The sequence below is a fragment of the Lottia gigantea genome, assembly GCF_000327385.1.
Source record: "Lottia gigantea unplaced genomic scaffold LOTGIsca_76, whole genome shotgun sequence".
Classification (NCBI taxonomy): Eukaryota; Metazoa; Mollusca; class Gastropoda; family Lottiidae; genus Lottia; species Lottia gigantea.
Window position 1 is genome coordinate 245702 of NW_008710536.1, and position 21255 is coordinate 266956.

Here is a 21255-nt window from a genome sequence, read left to right on the forward strand (position 1 = left end):
TGGGGGCCCCCCCCCCCCCCCCCCCCCCCCACACACACACACACACACACACAAATTATAAACCAGTAATCACAGTCTGGAGAGGCTCGTACCATCACTGGACGAGTTTTGCGTTAGAATCAATTCACAATTTTAACACCTTCCTATATCTTCACCTTATTGATAGTGAAATGCTGCTCAACTCTTGTATTTATTTCAGTCAATGAAGTCTCCACCTGTGAATTGATACAAAAAGATTTTACATACATGAACTGTTGGGATACCACTTTCGACAAATGGAATCAAGAAATAGATTTCACATGGACGCATTATTACCTTTAGTTAGAGCTTCAGAATCCTCACACAACCAAAATTATTGTGCCTTCTAGAGTTTACAAGCAATTGTGGACGGGCATACTGACGCCAATATACGCACTACATTACCTGTGGGCTTGAAAAAATAAACTTGAGCACAATGTCCTATTTCAGTCCATGTATGAAAATCGGGCTCAGGAAAATCGTGCCATTATTATATTTCTTTTTTAATTTCAATAGGGTTTATTTTAGGGTAGCAAGAAACAATTTGATCAAGTTACGTCTAAATCTATCAAGAATTTTGCTTTCTAGAGCAGGCCTGTGCAACCTACGTCCCGCGAGATGACTTCGTGCGGCCCGCGGCGTCATGTAAAATTTGAGGGAAATGCGGTCCGCGAGCCAATGCTTGGTTTGCTCTTGTCACTGTCGGTGTGGCCCGCAGATTGTCGCTGTCAATGTATGAATCTGACCAATCAAATCGTTATCAAGGCTTCACTTATCTAGGCCACTATCGGATATCTCTTTATCGTGAAAATCATGACGGTTTTCCCAATCTCAATAGATATGTTGCGTCAAAAATGGCATTATTCGGCTCTGCGAACAATTTTCAGCAAAATGGAATTCGTGAAGAGTCCTCGTCGAACCTCAGACGAGCATTTGGAAAATGGACTGAGAGTAACTTGTTCATCCATTCAACCGAACATGGGAAAGAGTTATTCAAAATATCCAATTGTAACCCTCTCGTTGATCATGAAAAAATCATTGAATAAGTGAAACAGTGATTTTAAGTCCAGTTGGTCTGTAATGCACATTGAAATACGTTATTGAATAAATTGCATATTTCTCATGGTTAATTCCACGATTCATTGATGGTTGGTTACGTGGCCCACTTGCCTTGACATTGAATACATTTCCAGAAGAAAATTGAATGTTTTTTTTTTTATTTTCAATAGGGCTCCTATTTGAATATTAATAGACAACCTCACCTCAAGTTTCGTTCAAATCCGTCAAGAATTGTGCTTTCTAGACTGCTCAGAAGGCTAATTGATCGTGTTTTCAAGAACAAGGGCAATAACTCATCAAGTATTTTATCGTTTTTCCAAAATCCATGGTATACCACAAAAAAAAGTGCAATAAAATTCATATTAATGAAAGTTTAATCATGATTGATGAAATAGGATAATTGAGTGAACTGTTTTTATTCTCGGAGTACAAAAACTCAACTAGAATACTTTTCTACAGATAGAACATGAAATTGTAAATGATGAAATACATATGCCATACATACATTTGGTATTTTATGATTGAAACAAACACACAGAAGATTATGAAATCATTAAGCATTAACGAAAAAGATCAAATTAGACCCCAAAGTTACAGTAAATAAAAAATTTTGTTTTCGTGATACAACAATAACTTGCTATTGTCTTTCAGCAAGTTTAAAGTTTTACAACTAAAATTAAAAATTGTAATCTAACAAGTTTTCTACCACTCATGTTTTAAGGATGTTATTATTAACCAATCAAAGACTATCATTCAGTATCCCTTTCTGCACTATGACATCATGTTTGGGTTTTCCTTTTCCACAATGTAGGTGTTCTCAAGAAATGGGTCCAACAGAACATGCTTTGATTGGTTCAAGATAATATCAGAATTAGAACAAGACTGCGGTAAAAAAAATTGTTAGAATACAATGGAGGCAAAAATATCAAGAAAGAAAGAAGGAAAAAAAAAATTACTGTTACCCAGCAAGATTGAGTGACACTTAACAATTGCGTTGTTAACAAAAACACATCAAAAACACATCGGAATTAACTGTCTGTTTGACCGCAGTTAAAAAATATTGTGTAGTTTATCAAAATATCTAAAACAATTACTACATCCTTCTGTTTAGGAAATTAATATTCTGACTTCCTGCTTGGAAGAAAAACAGTAACAAAACAAAAAGTAACAATGTGGACACTCTGAAAAGTTTTTTACTTTCACACCTTATAGGAAAAACAATTTGTCCGCTAAATCTAAAGAAGGGTCTTTATGGAGACTCTGTCCAACCAAGAAAGCCAGTTTATGAGCATATTGACATGGTGCTGGGACTCGAATGGTACCCTAAAATATAAAAGATACATTGATTCAGGTCAATTTACCAGAAACAAAATAGAAAAGTTTAGACTTTAGAATAGTGAGCAATATTTTTCTCTTTAAAAGGATTGAATAGAAGTTTGCTTATCTTTTTATGTCACTTAATCAGGGTTGCAACTATTCACTGATAAATCAATGAATCACAGTTCTTTCCCAATCCATATCGATGTATTGCGTTTGATAGAAATAATCGTGATGTATTGGCACAATTAATTCTAAGACCCCTTTACTAACAAATGACACAGAATCCTTGTGTGTATAAGAAATTGTGTCATGTTTTCATTTTCCAAGTATGGTTTTCACATCAAAATTTTAAAAAATTCAAAATTTGAGATTTTCTGCACAATTCCTTACTTCTAAATGTTTTCAAGTGCTAAAAGTGACAAAATTGTAAGTAATTTTACAAATTTTGACTATTTTTCTCTTTCCTTCTCTAATAAATGAATCGTGATACATTGTATCGTTGAATGAGTATCATATAGTGTATCGCATCGCAGTTTCAAGAATTGTTGCAGCCCTACCCCAATGTATATCGGAGACACTGATAGCATCAATTGGCACTATCAATTTTCAATCAGACATCTGTCCGTCTGGTAGGTTAAGCAAGTCTCAACCCAACACAAAGTCACTTTTCCAAAAACTTTGTGTTCCTATGATGCCACCACACAAGCAAAGAAATATAGAAGCTCAATACTTACAGGCCAATTATAATAAAGATGAGTCAATTTATAACTAAGACGTTGCATATGATCTGGTTTTAACCCAGTTTGATCCCAGATAACATTATAATGTGTTGGTGTGACTGTACCTTGACGTACTGATTGAGATACCAAGAAGAAATCATACCTGTAATAAAGCATCACATAGCTAGCAACATTTTCTGATGAAATGGAGCTTCAAGATAACCAGGAGAATATCAGAAAACCATGACCTAACCCTCATTCTCAGTCTGTAGTGAATTAGATCGTTATCTGCTTAGCCATTAGATGCTGTGGGTTCAAATCCTTCAAAATACGAAAAATTCTGATGCCACAGCCTATGCTTCCAAGAGTCAGCCCCGTTTTCTCTCAATACTGTTGAGGGATCTCCAACAACGCAGTCTTTAGAATATTCAAAATCCCAAACAACAGATTAGACACATTGCATAGAAAGAAACCCAAGCTGACAAAGTCCAATAAAGTATGGAATCATACACCAATCTTTTGTTCAAAGATTTGAGAGGTCACTTACCATTCTGGTTTAGTGACTTCATTGTCAACACATGTACCAGGTACTGGATTGCTGACATTACTATTATTCTTGGCAAAAAACCTAGCATTGATTCTCTTCTTTACAACAATAACAGCTAATTTTGGACTGAAATAGAAAGAACAGTGGTGAACATGATGGTCTGCCCTAAAATTCCGACCCCAAAACCTACATGAAGTGGTTGCCATTTCAGGATGAGCCTGGTTGAAAATATCTATTTGCTGAATACTGACAAAGCCAAATCGTACGTCAATTTGAAGTCAACCATTTCAGAGAGATTTTTCTCCACTTACTAAAATTCAGGTTAAAGATTTACTAGTCTGGAATAACTTACTTGTAATTGGAACCTCCACCTTTCTTTAAGGCTTCTAGTAATTGTGGAACTTCATGACCAAACACTGTTGGTAGCTGTCCATCACCAACACCATCTCTATAGACTATTATTTTTTCTGGTAATACACCATTTACTTCATGATATTTTCTTAAGGCACCTAATATAGTAAGTTGGCATCAAGACATTTCCTTTTCAAATGAGATACATTAGTTTGTTTAACAAAAACATGATCTTGTGGAAAACAGTAAGAATTGTCATCAGTATTAAGTCAGGTACTAGAGTTTGAGTGCTCCTAAAATCAGGAAATTTTCTTTTGTCACAATCAATCAAGAGTTGGTCCATCATCAACTTTTAACATAGACCAAGTAGTTCAGTACTTGCTTCTTTAGTCTGAAATTAGGACAACCAACAGCAGAAACTCGTATTTGTGCACCTAGATTGGGGCTGATGGTTTTTAAAAGTAACAATAATGTTTTTCAAATATATTTGATTTTAAGACTTGAAAACAGGAAAATATATTCATACCATTCATGGCTGTTCGTAGTCCATCAACCAGTTCAATATGGCGTGATTGATGACCTACCATACTATAATATCTGGTTAACGACTTGTTTAATGAGCAAATGATACCAGCAACAGAAGCACCTTTCTCAGCAGAGTCATGATAGGTATCAATACCAACAACCATAGTACCAGATAACTAACAGTAAAAACATGGGTTAGATAACAATCAAATCAAAATATGGATCATCCTTAATCTAAAGATGTCCAAAACAAAACAAAAATAGAACAGTCAACCTGCCTGGTTTTAACTGTGTTTTAGTAACAAACTGTCAATAATTTCAATATCTATGTTTTTAAGCATCGCCTCTGGAACTTTCATTTCAGGAGATCAGCAAGTGGCTCCGCTCCATCAATTAGGTATCCAGTTTAGAGTAGTGATCTAGATTTTCAGGGTCTAAATATCTTACTCCAGCTTTGGAGGGACTGTAAAGAGGTTTTCTATATTTATTATGTATTTCAGGGACTGATAAGTATCAATTTACACCATTTCAATTTGTCTTTAGTTCCTGCAATTCAACTAAAACTATTTGTTTGATGATGTCCCTAATCGCAAAGGGCCTTATGAGATGAAACATATTTTACAATGAGTGATGTCATCCAACAACACTTGCAGAATTGCAGGAACCGCAGATATCTGATTGAATATTGGCATGTTGAAAATTGATGTCAATGTCCCCGATACACATAACTTTTTCTAAAAACCTCTTTACAATCCGTTTTAGATAGATCAGACAAGGCTTGTTATACTTGAATCACCACTAAAAGTTTGTTTTTAAGAAAACTCAGACATTATTGAATTTGAGAAAGATAAATATTGAAATTAGTGTTAATTAAACCTCGAATTCAATCAGGAATTAACTATACTGCTGAAAATAAATTGTGCCTCTAGAGAACTTGTACAGAAAAATGTTAAAAATACAAATAGGTGTTACAAATATTGGTGAAGAGTTTGCCAATGATATAATTGTTAGCTTAAAGGGATTTTAAAGAGGTTTTCTATTAAAAATTCATATGTAACAGAGAAACTAAACCATTCCAACTTTCAATCACTGGTCTGTGGTTCCTGCAATTGCACTAAAACTAAGTATTTGATGATGTCACTTATCACAAAATATGCTTAGTCAGTTAACTCCTTTCGTGATTAGTGACGTCATCAAACATATAGTTTTAGTTGAATTGCAGGAACCACAGACGTCTGATTAAAAAATGGAAATTGATGCCATCAGTATCCCCTATACACAAAAAAAATGACAAAAGCTCTTTACAATCCTTTGAATGTCAAGATAATCTAGACTACATAATTTGAAAGAATTGTGATAGGAATCATGCTGTACATCTAAATATCACCACAATAAGATCTATCAGGTCAAAATTTTATAATAAAAATAATGATTGGCAGCTGCAACAATTGGTGTAAATATCATTGACAACTAGTATAAAAGGTGTTAGATTGGATATGACATAGATGTTAAAATGTTAGGGTTAGGTATGAAACATAGATATTAAAAAGTTTAGAGTTAGAAATGAAAACATAACAGAGAATGATGGCAAGATGAACAAACCATTCAGACTAGCTACTAGTCCATCTATTAGTTCTTGATGTTGAGTTTGATGAGTTACAGTAGAGTAAAATCGAGTTAGATTGGTGTTTAAACTGGCTATGACACCACCCACAGATTTACCCTTCTGTGATGAATCATGATAGGTGTCTATACCAATTACCATTAGTTTAGTCAGCTATAGAAAATGAAAATTAATGATACATTCTACTTTTCTTATCCTAATTGGGCAAATAATGAATGTGTGCAATGAGGGTAATTTTGACAAGTGAGCAGCTTTCAAATATTAATTTAAAATTCAGTCACAGGACACAAGATTTTTATAGGAAAAGTCTGTTAAATCCAAGTATTGACACTATACCATCAACTATGAGAAAGAAGATGCGAGTAACAACATGAAAATAGAAAATGAGTGACAGACAACACTAAACATAACAGGGAATGGACTATAAGTAGATTGTTACATCACAATGGAGACCAAAAATATCAAAATATAAGAAAGAAAATTATAATCTAATTTTAATCTGATTGATGTGTAATAGACTATGGCCGACTTGACATGCATTTCTGATTACGAAATCCTCATCATAGTCGCAATCAATATGAAGGGATGAAATGAGTCCGTTCATTGTAGTGAATACAGCCAATCAGGGATCTCAACAGAGAGCTGAATAGCCATTAAGTTTACTGTCTCAAGAGCTCTGTTTGGCCGTATATACTTGATTACATTTCAATCAAATTACTTTATTTACAATCTTCCATGACACAAAGGAACTATTGCAATCAAGGTATGAGAAAAAGTATGCAATACCTTGACCATAGTGAAGACGAATCAGACTTTTTATGACCGTCTGCAAATCAATTTTATCAAAACCTTTTTCAAATCATCTAAGGCTTGCATAAACATATTCTTCAAAAGCATTCTAGGTCATGATTGTCTAAGCGTTGAATACACTATTATTATTTAAGAGTACTTACAGGAATTTCTACAGTCCAGACTTCACCACCCAATTTACAATTCATTTGTATACAGATTTTAGTAGCTACTGACATCAACATCTGTTTTTTAGACAATGTTCTAGCTACTACTACTTGAGATGGTACTGTAATATAGAGAGATTTTAACACAGATAGAAATATTGTACTTTTGGTAAATAAAAATATTACATAAGTTTCCCATTCCCTGAGCTTAACAAGGATTTTAATATAGACTGTTGAAGATGTTGTGATAATACAACTTCTTCAAGTTTGCCGGACTGACTATAACTAAATACAGTCTAAAAGGGTCTGTCACAGTTAAAACTGAAATTTCATTCTGAAATGAGCTATGGAAAGCTAAAAATTCACTCCACAATTAAAACATTGACTTGACAAATAAATCTTGTCTTATTAGTATACATACCAGGGTGTTCAACACAACAGAATTTTTTTATAGCATCATAACGATCTTTTTTATTATTAGGTACCACAATTAAAACCATTTGTATTCTTTCTGTTAGATTTTTACGTAGAGTTTCTAAGAATGTTTCATTACGGTCATTCTGTAGTTCACATCTGAAAATTCAATTACAATATTATTTATTGCATATATATACATTATTTCTATATTGCTCTACAATAGATGTATTGAGCACTATTCTAACAGTAAAATTATTTTATTATTGTATTTTTCATTCATTCTGTTTTAATATTTCTATGTGACTCTACAATTGATGTATTGAGCACTATTCTAACAGTAAAAATATTTTATTATTGTATTTTTCATTCATTCTGTATATTTCTATGTGACTCTACAATTGATGTATTGAGCACTATTCTAACAGTAAAAATATTTTATTATTGTATTTTTCATTCATTCTGTATATTTCTATGTGACTCTACAATTGATGTATTGAGCACTATTTTAACAGTAAAAATATTTTATTATTGTATTTTTCATTCATTCTGTTTTAATATTTCTATGTGACTCTACAATTGATGTATTGAGCACTATTCTAACAGTAAAAATATTTTATTATTGTATTTTTCATTCATTCTGTTTTAATATTTCTATGTGACTCTACAATTGATGTATTGAGCACTATTTTAACAGTAAAAATATTCTATTATTGTATTTTTCATTCATTCTGTTTTAATATTTCTATATGACTCTACAATTGATGTATTGAGTACTATTTTAACAGTAAAAATATTTTATTATTGTATTTTTCATTCATTCTGTTTTAATATTTCTATGTGACTCACAATTGATGTATTGAGCACTATTCTAACAGTAAAAATATTTTATTATTGTATTTTTCATTCATTCTGTATATTTCTATGTGACTCTACAATTGATGTATTGAGCACAATTCTAACAGTAAAATTATTTTATTATTGTATTTTTCATTCATTCTGTTTTAATATTTCTATGTGACTCTACAATTGATGTATTGAGCACTATTCTAACAGTAAAAATATTTTATTATTGTATTTTTCATTCATTCTGTATATTTCTATGTGACTCTACAATTGATGTATTGAGCACTATTTTAACAGTAAAAATATTTTATTATTGTATTTTTCATTCATTCTGTATATTTCTATGTGACTGAACAATTGATGTATTGAGCACTATTTTAACAGTAAAAATATTTTATTATTGTATTTTTCATTCATTCTGTTTTAATATTTCTATGTGACTCTACAATTGATGTATTGAGTACTATTTTAACAGTAAAAATATTTTATTATTGTATTTTTCATTCATTCTGTTTTAATATTTCTATGTGACTCTACAATTGATGTATTGAGCACTATTCTAACAGTAAAAATATTTTATTATTGTATTTTTCATTCATTCTGTATATTTCTATGTGACTCTACAATTGATGTATTGAGCACTATTCTAACAGTAAAAATAATTTATTATTGTATTTTTCATTCATTCTGTATATTTCTATGTGACTCTACAATTGATGTATTGAGCACTATTCTAACTGTAAAAATATTTTATTATTGTATTTTTCATTCATTCTGTATATTTCTATGTGACTCTACAATTGATGTATTGAGCACTATTCTAACAGTAAAAATATTTTATTATTGTATTTTTCATTCATTCTGTTTTAATATTTCTATCTGACTCTGATTTTTTATCAATGTTTACAAAAAAACAATAACTTTTTGTTGATCAAGGTCAAAACAACAGCAATATCACTACTAAATAAGATGGGTTTTTTCATCCTTGCTATAGCCAACCAATAGCTCTGCATCATGGACTGCCAAATACATTTCAGTTTTCAATTCTGAACATCTGATTACAATATTACTAAGATAACTGATATAAATACTCCATTGACTTACACCATAGGCTGGTTGATTCTCATACCCATTGGTCCACCAACACGTATTAATGTATCTACCAAGTCTCCAGCCGAACCACCATCACGCTTTGTAGCTATAGCAATCCAATCTGTTAAATTAACAACAGACTGTAATCTTTTACCTCTCATATCTCTAGACCAGTCACAATCTTCTGGTCTATAACTCAACTGAAATTAACAATAGAGAGAGCTTATATACTTCTTGACTTGAGTACATTATCCGGCATTTAATTATCCGATGGCTTTTTCAGGTTTTTAAGGTTACATGTCCCATGACTTATCCGTCTTCACAGCAACTGAATTAGGCAGGTAGGTAGGCATCTGTTTGTTTTTACACAGAAATCTGCTATGTGTTGCACATGCATTTCGATTTTCCTCTACATCACTTACTTGCTCCCAATGACATCTGAGGGTTCCCAAGGTTCGAACACAACTGATATTATCAGTTGAATATCATATAGATCTAAAAATCATATTTATTAAGAAACAATTTTGATCGTGCACGACTTTTTCCAATTAATCTGAAAATGCAATGTTTCTTTAACTGTTCAGTATAGATATCTCATTCAAAATGAAAACTGGTTAATGTTCCAGTGCTTTGTTTAGAATTATTCTGAATACATGGAACTTGGTTATCCATAATATTATAGAAAAATGGACACATCTTATAGATATCTGAAAACCTATTTTGATAAATGAAAAACTAATTTAATTTGAACATACCGGTACTTGTCCTTGACTTATTGCTTCTGGTGGTAACACACGACCTTGTAATTCTAATAAATTCTGAGAGAATCGAAGTCCCCATCCATTCATTTCAGTTTGAACTTTGGGATTACTGAAATAAAAGATACATGAATAACACCAGACAAAATTACAGAAGATTTCAGTTCACAATCCACTGGATTTGTCACTTCATTTTTTCTTTTAGACTTTATTTAGCTAAGTTTGTTTTTCTATGTCTATATTGATAATAAATATAAATACAGCAATCTTGAGATTGTCAAGAGGTTTTCTAATTTTTCTTAAGGGACGCGATAGAATCATTCTATTTCCTCTTCAACCAAGTGTCTGATGACGTCAGGCCCTTTCGTGATTGGCGAATACGTCAAACACTTAGTTTTAGTGAAATTGCAGAAACCGCAGACATCTGATTAAAATTTGGAATGGTGTAAATTAATGTTATCAGTGTCCCCGACACATATAAAAATCTAGAACACCTCTTTACTATCTCTATGAATCTAACCCACTAATGTATAATGTTTTTAATCAGGTAGGTTCTCTACTGACTAAGATATTTACCTATTCATTACTCTTATAAAATCTGTGAGTTTTTTACATCTGCCTTCTGGAGCTATTCTAGTATGTGTTGCTACATCTTTCATAACAGAGAAATCAGCCCGTACATCATCAGATAAACCTGCAACAAATTATTACCTCAATGAACCTTTGTTGAGAAATCTCTTTGTATCCAATGAGCATTGTATCTTAATTATTAGTACAGCATTTCCAGCATTGTGATAGTCCATCCAACAATTTTTCTTGATTTCATCATATTTTTAGACCTGAATTAATTCTGTTATGTACTATCATATCAAACTGATGATTATAGAGGATGATTACTTACCTGTCAATGTACATAATTCAGGTAGTAAATAAATATTATCTTTCATGCCTCTATTTAAATCTTTCTTTTTAGGTTTAGAAACCAGTAATGGCTGGTCGAGATCATTAACAGTTATTTCATAGTTCTACAACAGATAAACAGAAGACTTTTCTTATTCGTATTCTCTTTGCTTTTTCTGAATTTTAAACTTCTGTGGGAAAGCAAGAATACATTATGATGTAGACCCCTGGTTCCCAACCCAGGGGTGTTTTCATCTCCTGGGGGTCTGGGACTAGGGTGTCAGGGGTGTGGCCAACTGGCATAGGAGAAGAATATATTTTGAGTTGAGAGAGCACCTCACATCATCACATGCTGCAAATATGGATGAAACAAATATTTGGGGTATGAAAGGTCTACGTGATTGCTCCAGGGGTGTGAAGGCTGAAATAGGTTGGGAACCATTGAGCTAGACCAAGTTGTTGTATTGGTTTATTCAAGAGCATGGCCTCTTCACCATGTTTAATTTCTATCATGTTTCACTTAAGTAGGTTTATGGGCTACTAGCTTTTATATTGAAGTTCAAATTGTGATCAAATATTCAAAACAAACTCACTTTTTTGTAATAATCAACATAAGAGATTTCGTCTCCATTATGTAGTTTAAATTTGTGGGTAGGACGTTTTTCCCAATCAATATCATCTACTCGGTAAGTTTTATTGTTATATCTAAAAATTAAATAATCAATTAGTTACTCGTTTTGTAACATGGATTCCTTTAATATGATATATATCTCAATTTAGATATGGCAAGATACTTGCCTTATTTAAAAGCAAAGAGTAGCAATTAACCAATATAGCCTTGAGTGGCATCTACATGTTTTTTTTTCTCTTTTCAAAATACACCTTGTCAATAATTCTTGGAAGTCTTTGTCATGCCTCTAGATCATCTTGAGATAAAAATCTTTACAAAAAAAACAACAAATATCTAAAAACTCAAGTCATTAATGTAATGAAAAAATATCTGTTTTAAATTTCTCAGTTACTTGTTGAAATTGTGTAGATGATCTTATCTGGACGAAAATTTACCGATATATCATGGTTACTACCATATATCACAATTCGGTGTACTACCATATATCACAATTCGGTAGTATCTTGGTTTATTTGTATCAGATGATATTATTAACAATATGAATTCCTATACCGGTGCGGTATATCACACAGATCTACTGCATTTCATCAATAATTGATGAAATAAAGTAGGGCTGGGTGATATACCAGTATCAATAACACCAGTATTGGAATTTATATTGTTAGTAATATCATCGGATTAAAAAATACCTAAAAACCACCGAATTGTGATATATGGTAGTTATAATGATATACTGAAATATCATATCGTGACAATATGAAATATAACATTCGATAGATATACATACCTTGTAAGGACAATGGAACCAACTAAAGCTTTGAACACTTTATCATAAAAACTACCTCCTCCTCTTTGATCGTTGTATAAGGAATACATTATGTCTAAAACTGAATCTGTTCTTATTATTTTGTGAGCTATGTCAGCTCCCAGTAATATGGCATTTTCATATTGTAATATAGATGTAGCAAATCCTGGCATTACACTCAATCTAAAACAGAAAATACATTGGTTTCAGAGGCTGAATAATTTTAAGAACAAAAAATTTCTTAGTTATATTATGACAGGTCTTCCTTTATCACCAATATGGCTAAAAATAGTTGAAAATGCATTTATCAATAGACTATGCCATTTTCATTACAGAATGTAACAAATTTTTTATTCATGCCTGAGGGAATAAATCTTACATTACAATTTTCATTTGGTTATTAACTTTTGATTGCAATGTTCATTTATTACAATTCTATTATTTGTTGGTACTTTAAGTTTCTTGCGAAACATTTGTTTGGAAGCATTTTTCAGGTTAGAATATTCTGATCAATGATACAAAAAAATTTTCAAAAAAAATAATTTGTTAACAATATCAACACTATTTACTATACTAATAGCTCCAATACTTACTTATGTCTTGGAATGTCAACTTTTAAGGACGGATTGAAATAATGACGACCAATTTCTTTCATTTCAATAGCAGCCAACAATCTATAATAATAAAACAAACAAAACCATTGAATTATTTTTCTTCATCATTCATGCCTTATATTGAGTCTGTTATTCAAAGAAGTCTTAAATGTAGCAAGAATAGTGTTCACAAATTGACAGTCAAGGGCAGCAACTCTAAAACCTTTCATAGAAATATGATGTTTTTTTAACTATTTTTAGATTACATTAGGAATATTATCAGATGGGGATGTCAAGAATATAAATCCACAACTGGAACGGCAACATCAAAATATCAGCCCATGAGTCTTATTGATGTAATTAAAATCTACAAACCTTCTAAAGATGATGTTGACAACTTGTAAGAACTGAGGGCTTGTTTGAGGCAATTCGTTGGTCAAGGTGATAGTAATTTGTATTTTAGTATCGTCAAAATTTCTTTTACTGTATACTGTGGTAACCTAGCATAAGTATATAACAATTTGATTTATCAACACATTGTCGCATGCAGGAATAATCATTACAATGTAAATCTTGCCATTCTCTTCATACTCCATGTTAAATGATAAGCAAAATTTCCTGGTCTTTGCTTTCCAAAAGCCTGGAGATAACTTCTTATTGAAGTTGGCACCATAACATTCAAGCAATACCCTAAAAAAATCTAACCATACCTTTTCCTGTAATTTCTTGGGAAGATACAGAATTCCACCATCAAATGCTTTGACTTTACCAAGCATTTCATCATGAGTAAATAATAAAGCAGCTTTCAATTTTCTACTGTCTATACTAGGGTTAAAGTCCACTTGATATTGATATAGGGCTACAAATGTAGGTTGTTGTTCCAATGGGAAAAAGTTAGCTAATAATGCTATAGGTTTTCCAGCACTTCCTGAAATAGAGCATAAAAAATTAACAGTATGAACAATGTTGTTGACTTCTTTATATTGAAGTAACAGTCTTGAGGTACAGACAATTTTGAGATTTTGGGAATTCATTTCCTATACCGGTAATTGAAATATTTCCATCCCTCAAACAAAATTTTTAGTGGTTTTATTCAAAAAATTACCATTGGCCAGAAAAATAAAGGAATTCCTCTAAAAAAAGGAAGTCTGGGATTCTGAATCTGGTAAATTATGTCGAACCTCTTTTATCTACAATATGAGCTGGTCTGGTATTTGGATCTGTGTATCTGAAATCAGCTCGTCTTCTAGGCACATTACTAGCATCACCAGTACCCAAGGCCATTCCAGCCATTGCTTCTACTGGTGGTTTAGGCACATCTCCAGTCATTCCAGGACGCATCTCTCTAGCCCCACCTCTGTATGAAGCTCTACCACTGGCTGGAGGAGGTCCACCAGCACCAGCCGGAGGAGGGGCAGCAGCAGCTTGTTTAGACTGAAATATGCAAGTTTTCCAAAAATATACATTAAGAGGATAACAAAATGGCACATTTAAGTGGAAATCAACATATTCATAATATCATTTTGGCCACAAGGACAAGAGCAATCAAATCATGACAATATGTCAGCCTTTATGACAGGAGTTTTTGTCTAACTCACAGAAACTATTGAACATTGGCGAAGGTTGAGCACACTAAATTGCACCATGATAACATATCATAGAACAGACAAATTACAGTAACTCTGCTCTGCTTTAGGAGACAATATAATTTACAAACCTGCCCCTCGTGCTCTCCAGGTTTTCTGGAAGCTCCAGAATCTGTTCCTCCACGAGCTCGTCCCCGAGCCCTTCCTCTCGCTTTTCCTGACATTATTTATTTTCTTATCTGTATAAAACTCTCCAATAGTCCAATACCAGTACTTCTAAAATCTACAAAGACGTCATTTGTTTAGTATCTCTGAATTTAGTCTCTCCGACTTCAATGGTTTCTGAATCAAATTTTGCCAATCGTTTCAGAAAGCATAGGATGATTTGGGAATTCCACGCAAGCGCACTGGCTGTCGATCAATTGATGCGGCTATAAATCATGTCTGAAAACGTATCAGCTTATGTGAAAAGCATAGTGATCTTGACAAGGCCTTTTAAGTTGCAGTCTGACAAAGATTTAAAAGCACTCCATGATCAAAATAGAATTACTTCTTAGCAATAGAATCAATCGAAACACGGCCTTGTCTAAACTCGTGAACCAACCTCTCCACTATTTATTTGTCCCTTCTGAACGTACAACATTGACTCACAAAAACATAGTGTACACAGTTAAATGCAGAATTGAACGCATTTTTTATCAATTAAATAAGTTTTATTGTCATGTGTGTCCAAAGATCAGAAGTTTGAAGTCAACGTTTTCGACATTCATATTCGGTCATTCCATTTTCATCAATTAGCCAGTACGATTTTGCCTAATTTCTCGTTTTTTTTTTCTCTGCAAAAATAGGTTTTAAATAAGAATTTGATATCAAAAGATGTGGAAAGGATGAATCCAGTCAAATTCTAATTATCTATGTGTAAACAAATCAAAGTTTGTTCACTTTACATTCCTAATATTTATACCTCAAAATAGCCCAGATTTAAGTCTTTTTACCTATTATATTGGTAATGGTAGAAATTAACAAGAATAATATTATCTACTAGTACTAGCAATAGTCAAAGATATGGACATTTTTGTACAAATAACGTTGTACGTTTTCGTTAGGCCTACTCAATACTCATATCAGACTTCATTTTCAATGACCATATTGACAGTTTCGACGAGGTTGCAAAATTACAGATTCTAGGCCGCTCTTCTGCAAGCGTCGATCTAAGGACCTTATTCGAAACAACTAAAATTTCTCAGAATTAAACAAATGAACCTACATTTTCAATCATAAATAGGCCTTCATCAGAAACACTATGTCAGTAAACAGCTATAAAGGCGGCCATTTTGATCTACTCGTTAACAATAACAGCGACATCTTTGTCAGGTCATGGTTAAATTGTGGCAATTACAAACAAATTTTTTCGGCCGTTTAAGAACTAAGTAAATACAGAGTTGTCATTACCAACTTGACACTAATTTCCACTACAAAAGATCCCAACATCAATTTATAATAATATTAGAATCGTAATTTAAAGAATTAAGGGTTTAAATGAAAAAATTGTCAGCTGTTTCACTCACTGTTCTTCTCCTCGTGACTTTTTTTAATACACTAACCTCCGTTTTCAGTCTGTGGGATTTTTCGACCAATGAGATCACAGCATGCGGCCAAAACACTATGGCCAAAATCATGAAACCTGAAAGAATCCTCTCAAAATGTCCCCGAATTAGTAAAAATATCACTCAAATAATGTTAGTCTTACACGAAAAATTGTTTGGCAGCAACATTTTTATCGATTGAAATGGAAGTTGCAATCTCACAAAACTCTTAGATGGGGTTGCTAAGTAAGATGCAAAGTCATCAGATTCTTTCTCCTCATTCTCGATGGTGGATGTTGACAGTACTATGAGACCAATCTACACATATAATCCATTCAGCTACGTCACCTATAAGGTCGGTTAGGTCACTGTCCAAAACTGGGTTGTCTTTGATCATTTAATGTAAAGCATAATGCTTTCATGTAATAATGATGCCTGGATGCACTGAGTGCGTTCTTGTATTACTGAAGTATTTAGCGATTTAAGGTTTTTTGATAATGATACGGCATGATATAATTCACTATAGTATGAATATTTATTATCCAAATCAGTTTCATAGTTTGGAATTGTACCAGACTTATAGTTATTGTGTGAATAGTGATACTCAAACAGACATATCTTTTTCCAATCAGCTGCATTAATCATTTCATGTGGAGTATATAGTGACAAAATCCTATCGTTTGCTCCTGTACAGATTTTATCAAATATGTAACCGGCAAAGAAGAATAAGTCAGATTTGTTACTATTTTCGAGTAAAGGTCTTTAATTGAGTAACTGTAGTTTCTTTTTTCATAAGTCGCCTCTCAATTTCCGATACAACCTCGTTACAAAAAGTAATCTGTTCATAAGGGCTAAAGATAAATTTAAGGATTTCTGTGCGGTACTGCTTAGTTTATCATCAACTACTTTAGGATTTGATTCATTGCGTTTAAAGTAAATTAAGATATTTGATTTCTTCAATGGTTTCTCTGTTTTTAAGTGATTTTATCTCAGTAAGATATAAAAATCATCAAAAGGTATCCATATTCCTGACGAGTCGTCATTTTAACATTCATTAGCGGATAATTCTGCAAACACATGGATTTGAAAGCTCAAATTTCGACGGTGAGCTGCAATGTGAACACTGACTTAATTCCCGTTTCTAAGACTAATGTTTGATTGGTCAAAGAGAATGGCGTACATGTCCCTTTAAATAAAAATATTTTTTTTTATTTTATGTTATTTTATGTTTAAGTATAGGCCTACGGAATACAATTTATTTTCTGATTTTCTTTTCAAAAACCGAATAAGGTGCAAACATATGGCGCTGTATTTGGTTCAAAATAGGATCCAGATCTGATTGTATAAATTCTTAAAATCGCGTGGTCATTTCTTAGGTAGAAATGACTAATCTTATAAAATTTAAGTATTTTTAATGTTTTATCTCCTATCTTATTTACTTTTTTCAATTTGAGTCTACTAGAACCTAATTTTAACCGTAGACTTTGTAGAACCCAGAACGCGAATTTAACCTTTGGAACTTCACTACTGGATCTTGTTCGCTGAATCGTAATCTTTCGACTTTCTTCACTGGATCGTGTTATCTGAATCGTAACCTGGAATATTACAGAAATTAAATTAGATCACGTGACATTTTCTGCATATCATTATTATTCGTCATTTATTTCATAAATTGTAATTCTAAACAGTATCTAAAATTTGAATAGAACAGGAAATACACGGAGTTATCCTTTTTTGAGGAAATTTAAGTTTTTGGGTAGGATTTTAGTTTATGGGGTACCGGTAATTCATTTCTGGTGGGTTTGTTTTGCCGCATTTCCAACATGCCGCATCGTGCCCAACTGCACAAAAAACGACTTGTTAAACGAAACTAAATTTTTCTAATAAAATCTGGAATGGCCATTTGTTTCACATAAAACGAAATATTTTAATCTGTTTTATTTATAATTTGGACCTGTTAGGGAAATCGAAACTATAATACTATGGTAAAATCTGAAATAAAATAAATACCAGATCAGAACCGTAATACAAAATAGATAAATCCAAAACACAAAACAAGACAAGTTCAATAAATAAAATATTGGTCATAACTTGCAAGAGTTATGTCCCTCTACTGCTAGCCTATAACGTCACCCACGTGCTAGAAAAAATGGTAACTGAAATGTCTAAAAGTAAGAATCTTCTGAATAGTAAATCAGAATTATCAAGCGAGGAGAAGTTTGAAATTCTCGTATTCGATGTGCTCTATAATTCGGCAGTGGCTCAACCCCCTCTGGTTCCAGATAAGTCCCAGAATGTCCTGGTGGACAAGGTAGAAGCTGGGGTTGATTGGCTCCACTCTTCCGTCGGCAGTTGGAGACAAAAATAGACGAACCTGCAATTGTTTAGAAAAAATGTTCAGATGGATCCACAGGAAAATAAGTATTGCGGAATCTAAAACCGTGATCGGTGAGGGTTATATTTTGAAAACTCAGTATTGTCACCATAATAGCGAAAAGTATGCCTCTGTAAAAAGGCACAGTACGAAAGTCTTGAAACTATAGTTTCAAATAATAAATAAAAAGAAAATCGATGCGGGACAACAGATTGAAATATTTCGTTTCATGTGAAACAAATGGCCATTCCGGATTTTATAAGAAAACTTTAGTTTCGTTTTAGAAGTCGTTTTTGTGCAGTTCGGCACGATGCGGCAAGTTGGGCAATGCGGCAAAACGAACCCACCTACTCATTTTTCATTAAAAACACGAATAATAATGATATGCAGAAAATGTCACGTGATCTAATTTAATTTCCGTAATATTCAAGGTTACGATTCAGCTAACACGATCCAAAGAAGAAAGTCGAAAGATTACGATTCAGCGAATACGATCCAGTGGAGAAGTTCTAAAGATCACGATTCAGCGAATACGATCCAGTGAAGAAAGTCGAAAGATTACGATTCAGCGAACAAGATCCAGAAGTGAAGTTCCAAGGGTTAAATTCGCGTTCTGCGTTCTACAAAGTCTACGGTTAGACTTAGGTTCTAGAAGACTCAAATTGAAAAAAGTAAATAAGATAGGAGATAAAACATTAAAAATACTTTAATTTTATAAGATTAGTCATTTCTACCTAAGAAATGACCACGCGATTTTAAGAATTTACACAATCAGATCTGGATCCTATTTTGAACCAAATACAGCGCCATACAAACAAATGTGGCAGTTTGTCTCACAACGTAGCCTACTAGTATATATTCAACAACCACTCTTTTTACTCTGAAATTTGATATCGTGGATCAGCTGATATAAGGAATAGAACTGTGCTTAGTAGAATGGTTGTAAATTATAAAATATATACAGTCATATATAAGCCAACGACTACCATTCGACTACCAATCAACATGAAATACCATGATCAGAACGAGTGAATGAAGGAGATCGAGTAAGTCACGCCACACCACCCAGGGCCGGGTTTCACCGCCATGTCATTCGACCGACCAGATCTAACGAAGAATCAACAACCAAACCAACAACACAGAATCATCCAATTTGAACCAATCCAACTACCAACTACTACGACTACCAACAACTACCTAATTATCGATATCAGCATCCGCTGGAAGCGAACGTTAACTTGTCATCTACCCGTAAATAAATTCCTGGTGTTGTGATGACCTCCTTCAAAATTCTGTTGTCCCAAAGTTCACCTCTACACATCTGATGATTTATAGAACGGCATGCACTGTAATTAAAGCCTTCTATGTATATGCGAGTTTCTAGCCGCCCGATCATACCATCGGGACTGGTTGAACCAAGTAAGACCACCCCCCCCCCCCCCCCCCCCAAAATACAAAATTAAATGAAAATGTACTAATGTATATATACAAATAAATTATATTCAAACTCAGAAACGAGTAATTCACAAATGAGTGAAATAGCGTTAGCTATAGACTGAAAAACTTTAAATCTTCCATGAACAGACATTGAATTGAATTGAATTGAATCTTCTAGTTGAGCAATTGGTTTCTAGACCCTGCCTCTGTGACAAAGGTTTGGTCAACTTACCGCGCCCGATGAAAAAATCTTTGGGTAATGATTGGAAACAGCTCTATTTCAATTTCACTTTACAGATACAACAAAAAGACTCCTTTAAAAAGTGAAATTCCGTTTTCAGTCTATATAACATTAAATAGTTTGTATATACTTACCCCCTGTTGATCAGAAATTAGAATCCTAGGACTAAAATAAAAATGTCTGAAATTACAACCCCCTTATTGCGTTTTGCTAATTTCTTTTATAGGCCTATGCTATAACTAGCAATAACACAATAGATCATAATATGCACAATGAGTTTCTAAGAAATATCAATGAATTCAATAGATTTGATTTGGGTTGATTTGGGTATTGAATATTATGTTATGATACATAACACTGCACTATAATCGCATATTTCCTTCAAACATTCCTCAAACAACGAATATCACTTTCTATTTCTATATATTTTGGCAGAGTCTCAAGAATAAACGAGTCGTCAGGTTAAAGCCGATAAAAGCGAACACAGTGACTTCTCTTTTTCAGGTTGACACCGTTTATTGTAGATATAAGTGCTATAACTTCATTGTCACTGTCTGATTTTTCCGCCATGTTGTCTCCCTCTCTACGCTCATGTGGACATAGTAGGCAACAACGGGGCGTATTATTATAATTATGTCATTTTCAGGCGTAATCTGACGCGGCGTTTTTAAAATCTCGTTTATGAGACTAAGCTACGATAAGTCAAACCTTGTCTCTTTAATGGTAAGACTATCTAATTGTACTATATATAGTAATGTAAAATGAAAGTACAGTAGGTCCAATAGACTTAATATAAAATAACTTACGTCATATTTGTTTCTAAGAAATATTAAGCGGTATCCCATAGAAATTAAAAAGAAATTAAAAATGAAA

At 33.0% G+C, this 21255-nt stretch overlaps 2 protein-coding genes across 2 annotated transcripts; one reads left to right on the forward strand and one right to left on the reverse strand.

The window, feature by feature from the left end:
- Nucleotides 1–2283: 2283 nt before the first annotated feature.
- LOTGIDRAFT_131825 (hypothetical protein) lies at nucleotides 2284–14192 on the reverse strand (the record flags this gene model as incomplete). The annotated part of the gene is made up of 16 exons (XM_009066382.1): nucleotides 2284–2400; nucleotides 3132–3279; nucleotides 3664–3789; nucleotides 4016–4172; nucleotides 6142–6316; nucleotides 7117–7241; nucleotides 7541–7692; nucleotides 9484–9671; nucleotides 10227–10341; nucleotides 10806–10923; nucleotides 11131–11254; nucleotides 11723–11834; nucleotides 12548–12748; nucleotides 13159–13239; nucleotides 13534–13641; nucleotides 13864–14192. 16 exons carry the CDS (start codon nucleotides 14190–14192, stop codon nucleotides 2284–2286), a joined length of 2376 nt encoding a protein of 791 aa, XP_009064630.1.
- Nucleotides 14193–18479: 4287 nt separating this feature from the next.
- Nucleotides 18480–20704, forward strand: LOTGIDRAFT_168498 (hypothetical protein; the record flags this gene model as incomplete). Its single annotated transcript, XM_009066383.1, has 3 exons — nucleotides 18480–18641; nucleotides 19136–19375; nucleotides 20609–20704. 3 exons carry the CDS (start codon nucleotides 18480–18482, stop codon nucleotides 20702–20704), a joined length of 498 nt encoding a protein of 165 aa, XP_009064631.1.
- Between the last annotated feature and the right edge of the window lie 551 nt (nucleotides 20705–21255).